The sequence below is a fragment of the Microtus ochrogaster genome, chromosome 1 (genome assembly GCF_000317375.1).
Source record: "Microtus ochrogaster isolate Prairie Vole_2 chromosome 1, MicOch1.0, whole genome shotgun sequence".
In the NCBI taxonomy this organism is placed as follows: Eukaryota; Metazoa; Chordata; class Mammalia; order Rodentia; family Cricetidae; genus Microtus; species Microtus ochrogaster.
In genome coordinates, this window is record NC_022009.1 from 50,825,985 (window position 1) to 50,835,009 (window position 9,025).

General features: G+C 38.4%; 1 protein-coding gene across 3 annotated transcripts in view; it reads left to right on the top strand.

The window, feature by feature from the left end:
• Esyt2 (extended synaptotagmin 2) overlaps positions 1–8,207 on the top strand; it is a 102,834-nt gene extending 94,627 nt beyond the window's left edge. For all 3 annotated transcript variants that reach the window (XM_026781638.1, XM_026781639.1, XM_005343676.3), the window contains 2 exons: positions 644–693; positions 810–8,207. In XM_026781638.1, coding sequence (XP_026637439.1) covers positions 644–693; positions 810–855 — 96 coding nt within the window. In that variant the 3' untranslated portion in view covers positions 856–8,207. The remainder of the gene's footprint in view (positions 1–643; positions 694–809) is intronic.
• Positions 8,208–9,025: the final 818 nt, after the last annotated feature.

Genomic DNA, 9,025 nt, shown 5'->3' on the forward strand with positions numbered 1-9,025 from the left:
ATCTCAGAAGTTTCAGTGCATGGGCACTTGGCTCTATTGTTTCTGGGCCAGTTGTAAGGCAGAAAACATCATGGTGAGGAGCACGAGGCAGAAGCAAACTGCCCACCTCACAGCGGCCAGAAAGCAGAGAGAGATGTGAGGATATCAAAGAGACAGTATAGATTTCCAAAACACATCCCTGGTGACCTACTTCCTTCAACTGGACCCCCACACCTACCCACCATTTCCAATTGCCATCATAGTATCAATCCTCCAGGGGATTAACCCATTGATTAGGTCAGAAACTTCAGGTTCCAGTCACTTCCAGAAGCCAATCAGTTTGTTGGTAACCAAGTATTTAAAACAGTGAACCTTTAGAGTCACTTCACATCCAAACTACACACTTCTGTTAACGACATACTTGACAGTATCTCCATAAATTGCCTCTGCCTGTGTTTCCTAATAATCCTAATACTATTAGATACAAGAAGAATCAATTATTAGACATACTCAGCCATGGAAAGGTTGAAAAGATTTTTGAAAATGAGAAGCTGAATTTTGAGTAATGGGAGAGTTCCATATTGTTAAATTCAGTAGCTAGAGAGGTCGGGAGGAGTGGTAGCTAGTTTCAACAATTTTCACCATACCTTCTTTTAACCCACAGGTGCTGGTTGCTATGGCATCTGAAGAACTCGCCAAGGGCTGGACCCAGTGGTGAGTGTGCCCCTATCCTAGGTAGCAGGTAGCTCCCAGAGAAACTTAGTCGTGTGTCCATCCAGCAGCACCCTGAAACCTGACCCAAACCTATTGTACTTTTCTGTGTTTCTCAGGTATGACCTCACAGAAGATGGAACAAGGCCTCAGGTGATAACGTAGCCATGTTGGACATAAGGCCTATTTCTCAACGTGACACACCACCTCAACATGGAACTCAACTTCTTGCAGATGTACCAATGCTATTTTTATAAGTATTGAGTTATACATACCTTAATAATTTTATAAAACTGTTGGCATTATAAGAAAAATTTGGCCAATATTATTGATAAAATTCCCATTGAGTTCCCTCCAGTATTTCACCAGGCACTGCAAAGTGCAGTGGTATACAGCAATGTGTTCCTGTGCTGTGTGGGGCTCTGTCGGCCACAGCTGCTGGAAAGCAGGCACCTGTATTCCTGATTTCTGCCTTGTCTTGCATCCCAGAGGTGCACTACACCATGTAAATAGACTCTGTTTTTTTATACTATCTACATGCTGGTTTGGAAGAAGAAAATGTATCAAGAAAATACATATTTTCTTCTAAAACTTATTAGATTCTGGGACAGATAATCATTTTCATCTTTAAAGCAAAAAGTTCTCATAGCTCTGTTGTATGATACGACTTTTTTAAGGGAAAAATGGAAAGATTATTAAATATTGGATATTTATGTCTAGTATTAATGATAAAAGAGAGTGTTCAAATTATTAACATTATTGTAAATAGGAAGGGAGATATAGTGAGAAGACAGTAAATGACTTATTTAAAAAGTTTTATAACTGAGTAATAGACAATACCAAGACTATTGTCAAAGCTCAGGAATCACAGTATATTCATCTGAAATTTATTACATAAGAAAGAAATGTGTACTGTTTATTTATAATTGTTTGTTATAACTGATTCATGAAATAGTGCAGAGATACACACATGCCAGGTGTAGTACCTCATACCTGTAATACCAGGATATGGGAGGCCAAGGCAGGAATACCAAGAGTTAGAGGACCAGCCTGGGCTACTCAGCAAGACCCTATCTTGAAAATAAGAAATTCATACTTTATATTTTGCCCAAAGCATAGGAACTAACCGCCAATATTAGGAGATAAGGTGTTGTCCAGATTGGATGCAAGCCTGGTTTGTTTATCCACGTCTCTAACCCTATAAAAACAAGCCCATTGTTAGTTTAAAGTGGTGAAACAGATTGGGTGAGTCCAAGGGATGTTGTGCTAAAGACTGGCACTGCACCTGCTCTTGCTGGGAGAACCTGGCTCTATGTCCGTCATACAGGATGCACACCTCTGAATGGAGCTTTCTGTACTCCCCCTGATACAGTACATGACAAAGGGAGAGATCCTGCCCAGTGCAAGCAACAGAAGCTGTCAGTCTTGCCATTTTCTGGATGTCTTCAATCTGTGCCACGTCAGATCATAATATAGAGATAGTATTATGCAATTTTTAATTTAGAATCTTTTTTTCCTTTTTAGATTATGAAAAGCATGTTTTACATATGTAAGAGTCCCCTAGCACCCCTTGTAAGGTGAGGCTATCTCACAGTATTATAAACTATGCATGTCTGTAAACAAAGTACACACAAATGTAGGAAGACTTTTCAGTATGCATTTTAAGCTGTGGGATGAACAGGGCTTCTCAGCTATGAGATCCTTTGAAACTTTGTGCACTTAGAGCAGGAAAATACAGCTTTGTAATCAAAATTCGAATAATTCCTTTCACATTCTTCCTGGAACTAAACAACTTATGGGAAGCTTATGTGACCAAACATACCAAAGTGCCTATGATGAATGCCAAGTGTTCTTTTACACGCTCCTCCTGTCTAGCAGATGAAAGTGTGCCTCCGTTTGTAATGTACCATGGGTGCATTTGTAACAGAGTCTGTGGCTTTTCACAGCACATCCGAGGTAGTCACATGGCCAGAGTAACCTCACTCTCTTGTCTGTTGACACCTTCCTTTGAATCTTGTTAATAAATCTTTTTCTATTAGTGTGCAGGATTGGTTTTTGTGGGAGAAGGTTGATGTGTATGTCACATGAACATATGTGCACATAAAACATTAAGGGTGGCATTTAGTCACAGGAGAAAGACAGGTGGTAACTTATTAAACTTTTTGCTTGGCCATGCTATTAGATTTTTTAAAGATTCTTTTTAAGTTCACTGAAGGGCTACTGTCATAATCTATAGAGGAGATTTTCTTGATGAAATTTTACCATGTCAGTGGTTTTTCACCAACAACCTAAACATCTTGGTTTTGTGCCCATATGCTTAATCTGTTCAGTGTGATTTTATTTAATATAATACTTTTCTTAACAACTAGGCAAATTGAGTATTATTAAGGATACAATACTCTTAATAAGTAAATGTAACACCTCAATATGATGCCCTCTGCTGCAGTCACAAAAGCTGGCGCCAACGAGTTCAGGTACAGTCTCCCCGCCTGCACCATCTAAATCCTCTAGTAGGTGTCTCCACACTCTTTGGGAAGGAGAGAGATTCTGGTAATACCAGCCCACTTCCTGACTGCCGTCCTGTGTCCTGAAGATGGAAGACACTTGGGGTTCTCAGAATATTAACTTTTAGTTTTTAATGACTTATCTAGGAAAAAAGAACTTTAAGTTTTCTACTCTGAGCCAAACCAATGAGAGGAAATTAGTGATTTGAAGCGCAGCTCCACTAACTTATTCACGTGGTGGCTTATCCTGTGCCTTAAGTACCGAGGGATTGTCAAGTTTAGATGAAAACAGAAGCAGCCCTGAAACTCTGTTTGCCACCATTTGTATCCCGCGCTCTAGATTTTCTCCACAGATAGTCCCTATGCACAGGTCAGGCCTTAAGAGATTTTAGACTTATTTCAAAATCCTCAGGCAGATGCAGAGAGCATGGGTGCTGGCTATGTATTCTCTGGTTGCTGCAATGACTGGTCCCACCTGGATTATCCACTGTAGAGGAGAAACATAGAGGGTTGGTTTTTGATTTTGGTTTTTTAATCACAGAATGTGCTTTTGCTTAATTAATTTTACATAACAGCACAAGTATTTATTCAATAAAACTTTTGTGAGCTCACTTGTAATATGTTTTTTTGTTTGCTTCTTGAAATGAAAGTTTTAGTGTGGAAACAGATCATTTGGGAAGTCCACATGTGATGTCATGTATATTTGCTGTTTTGCATTCTCTCATTGTTCAACAGGTTTGAGATTACTCATTCCCGTCTCTGACTCTTCTCTGTGTGGCTCCCAGACTCTGGGTTTTGCAAGCAGCTCTTTGAAGGGCAATGGTTGAATAGTAAAAGCAGACTAAATAAGACTAAAACACTGGTAAGTCCTTAAACAACCTGCAGAGATAGGTGCTGTTTGAACAATGTGGAAATAGTTGTGTATCTAGTGTCTCAGTAGGCCTGAGGAAACACTTCGTAGTCTTTCTTAGGCATTTTCCCATCTAACACTGTTAGTTTCTTTGCCCATATGCTGAAATGTCAGCTTTGCCTGGCCTTGTTTGTTTGTTGACAGCGTAGCCAAAACTGGGTTTGAACCAACAGTCCTCTTGCCTTAGCCTCCTAAATGCTGAGATTGTAACTGTATGCTCCAAATCTAGTTTCTTTGTCCTTCATAATGCCTTGCTGTACATCCCTCCATTAAAAAAAAAAAATCAGAACACCATGCATGCTGGGCAAGCACTCTGTCACTGTGTCACACTTGACCCTTTGGGTTTCACTTGTCACTGCTAGTATTCGTAAAAGACCTCTTTTTCTTGTTTCTCTTACCTAGGATCTAAGTATTGAAGTACACATTTTCCCTGCTCTTTTTCATTTTTATTTGTATTCTTAATACCACTGACCATCTGTGTCACAAAAAGACTTGACTTCAGCACTGAAGGCCAGTGTGTCGTGTTCCCTCTAAAGCATCTGTCTTCTAGGAGGTCTAGCAGGGTTCCCTCTCGTTTTTGTCTCTGTCTAGTTACCTGAGCTAGGGATTTGAACAGCATCGTGCCCTGGCTGTCTCCCTTGCACATACATATACTGGTCTTCATTCAGTCCTGACTTGAGGACATACCTACTTTTGATACAGCCTTAAGCCGGTCTTGGTCAACTCCCAGGTTTCAGCTGCCCCCGTCTTTGTTTTTTATTAACATCCAGAGGGATCTTTTAAAAACCATAGTGCTACACTGGTCAGCCATCCAGACCAGGCAGTGGTGGCACACACTTTAATCCCAGTAGCCACACTAGTTTACCGTAGAAACCAGGCGTGGTGCACGCCTTTAATCCCAGCACTAGAGAAGACTATAAAACACGATGTTACAGGAACTTGTGCTCTTTCAGTCTGAGGGTTTCTTAGAAGAGCTCTCCAATGACTTGGCTGCTTTGCTTTTTTATTAATCACGCTACAAAAAACAAACCCTAACTACTGTTTTCCTTTGCCCTTGCACTTAACACTAAGAGCCTGTAGCTCCCATGCCCTGAGACTTCGACAGCCACAAATTTCCTCCAGGGTCTGCTTGTACTTGTATAATTACCATGGTTCTTCCCAGCTCCGCATACCATGACATTCTTCCCAGGACACTGACCTCAAGAGTGTCCACTTCCCTTCACATCACTTTAAGGTTGTCTGTTACCAGCAGTCTAGCCATAAATAGCCTTCCTAGCACGGACCCTTGCCACTGTATTGCTCTTCTTCATCTTACTTACGAAGTTTTGCTTGACCACTACTTAAAATTTTTCTCTCTGGACTATAAACCACCAAGAGCAGAGTGTTAATTTTTGATAGCTGTCCTTAGCATGCAAATGATAATCCAAATCTGTTGAATAAATGATCTATAAACATTGACTGACCGTATAAGACTCCTGTTTTGATGAGTTTTTACTCAAAGAATTTTAGTTACCTCTGGACGGTTTTATTAAAGGCTGAACATAAATTTATGTTCAGTTAAAAACAGATCACAAAAATGAGAAATTTATTTGATACTATTCTGAAACTCCTGGACATATCACTGTAAAAAGAAATTAGCTTTAATGTATATACTGAGAGGGAAAGGTATCTTCAGAAATGGTTATCTACTTGGAAACTACAAAAGAATAGCCTTAATAAATAACTAAAAACCTTGGATTTAACAGAGGTTTAATGAGTTTAACCATGAAACTGTAAATCTCCATTTCTTACAAATAGTAATAACAATTAGAAAATATGAATGCTTTAAAAAATCATACAACAGACTTACGACCATAATAGCAGTGAAAACCTACAATCCCCAAAGGGAAAAGAATGGATTTAGAAAATGTCTTATCCCAGAAAACTGCTACTGTGTGGCGTGTCTGGATCCTAGGAAATCTGTGTCTGTTGTGTTTGGCAAATAGAATATTGTTGCTGCCTGAGCCTTTATTACCTCTAGAGACAGAAGTTGACAAAACAACACAAGAAAAGCCAGGAATAATAAAGGAGGGTTGTAGAATGTTTGGGGGATGTAGAAAATTGTGTGTGAGGAGGGGGCACATGCGTTTCTGGAAATAATCTACGAAAGTCTTGTTTCTGGGTGCCATAAAGAGTGGGGATTAATTGATCCAAAGTACTAAAAAAATCTTGATTCACTTACTAAGTAATCGCATACACTGGCCAGGCAGATACTTCAAAGAATATGCCTTTTAGATGTTATAGTTAATCCAGGAAAGCAGCAACAAAGCCTGAAAAGAGGAAGAAGGAGCTTGTTCACATAATTGTCATACTATATTAAGTTTTTAACCCCAAAATCATGAGGTACACAAAGAAATGAAATTAGTTTATATGCCAAAGGCAGGGACCAAACTAGTAGAAACTGTCTCTAAGCAAGTCCAGATGAACTTAAGTTAGCTACTGTCATATGTTGAAACAAACAAGAGAGACTACATGTCTAAAGACTAGGGAGACAGGAGAACAAGTAGAAACTCTTGAATATAAGGAACTCAAGGTTCACTAAAGTTCAGCAGATTGAGCAGATGGAAGAAAATCAGCATATGAAGATGGATTAATAAGGACTATCCAAACCAAGGAACAAAGGTAATACAGAATAAAGAGAAATAAATGGATACATAAAGACGCGTAAGGATGGAGAGGAGCACCTAAAAAAAGTTTTAAGAACCACTGTAGGCTAATGAGATGACTCAGCAGATAAAGGCCCCTCCCGCTAAGCCAAATAACCTATGTTCCATACCCAGAATCCATACTGTAGGAGAGAACTGACTCCTCCCAGTTGTCCTCTGAACTCCACATGTATGTTGGCAAGTACATGCACACACAATAAAAATGCAATATGAGGTTGGTGTGATGGCATGCACCTGTAATTCTAGCACTTGCGGAATAGAGGCAGAAAGATGAGTTCAATGCTAAACTCGGGTATGTAATTCCAGGGCAACCTGGGCTACATAGAAACTTGTCTCAAAAGAAGGAAATTTGACAAAACGAAGTATAATGAAGAAAATATACATATTAAATGAACTGTAAGTGGGATAAACTTCAAGAGAGAGCCATGCCTAGATACATTTTAATCAAACAGATGCACAAGACACAACACATAATGTGCATGGCGCATAGCTAGTACACACCAGAAAAAATACAACACACAGCATATATGAAACACTATAACTACAATTCAGCATATGCACAGCATACCATAAATATAATACATAGCATATAGACACCACTGGGCACACACAACACAAATAAAAAGTATAGTATTCATAGCATACAATACAAAACACTGTATGCCTCACATTAATGGGAATACAACACAATACACAGCACATATAACAGTATAGACAGTATACAACAGTACATGTATGTACCACAAATGTGTAATATATGACAATTTAATTCACACGTGGACAACACAGCATGCAGAACACATGCACATCACCTAACATGGATAACACAACACACTTCTTGATTTCTAAACCAATTATGCTAAGTGCAAGAGAGGATTCTTGTTTTTTGTGATTTTGCTGTCTTATCTAAGAACAGCAAAGGTGTTATTTGCTCTGTGCGAATTTGACATAAGGCCTCTAACAGGCTGTCCAAAGGCTAGCAACTGATGGTGACTTTTGTGAAATGTGCTCCACACTTGCCTTTTTGTTCTCTGTGAGTACTTCTCTTTTGTTGGGTCCTGGGGTCAACTTCAGGTCATCAGGCTTTGTGTCAAGATCTTGCCTTTATAAAGGTATAATTCCTTTTCTCTATTGTTAGATCAAATTTCATGATATTTTGTTGGATTCAAACTGGTGATATCTTGGTGGAAATTTTGCTTTTGTATTCTTTTGAGATATTTTGTAATTGTATGATTATCTTGTTTTAGTATTCTGGCATGTGTCATAGGATAAGTTAGGAAATATATAGTCTATTTCTGCCCTCTGGAAGAAACTAAAGAATAGGTCTAGGGCTGGAGAAATGGCTCAGAGGTTAAGAGCACTGACTGCTCTTCCAGAGGTCCTGTTATTACATCTGTAATGAGATCTGGCACCCTCTTCTGGTGTGTGGGCATACATGGAGCAGAATGTTGTATACATAATAAATAAATAAATCTTTTGAAAAAAAAAAGACTATCAAAAGAATAGGTCTAACTCCTTCTTTGAACGTATGGTAAAATATCATTGACCCCTAGCCTATGATTTGTTAGTTCAGTGTACTTATAGATTGACTAAGATTTTCTATCTCTTCCTATACTGTGTCATTGTCATATGGTTATCATTGACAGATCTAAAGGTACTCACAGTATTTCTCGAGGGTTTTTTTTCAGGTTCATAAGATCAGTAATGGATCAGTAATGATATTTCTTTCCTTTTTCCTTCTGATATTTGTGATGCTTAACCTTTTCCTCAGTCATTCTGGATAAAGTCTATAATTTTTTTCTAGACCAAGATAATTATGTTGCTTGATTTTTTGCTTATTATTTTACCAATCTTTTATGACTTCACCATTTAGTTTCTGGTTAAAGTGTTAAAAAAAAGTGCAGTGTTAAAAAGTATGTGTTAATGCTTAGGTGTAAATGGCTGTATTAGTTTTGTGCCACTGTGACTATAGTGTCTGACTTTTTTAGTTAGTATTCAAATGGTATTTTTTTTACACATTTAACATCAGAACCCATGAGATAGCTAAAATGGCCCAAATCTCCCCAACCTTGTTTATTAAAAGTAAGGTCCTGTTAAGTAATATAAAATATTCTTAGATCACTGTAAATGTTATGATAGACCTTTATTTTAAGCACCAGTTTTAATGTTCATTTTTCACTTAAATAAGTTAAGATGTTGGAGGGTGAAGGTGATTT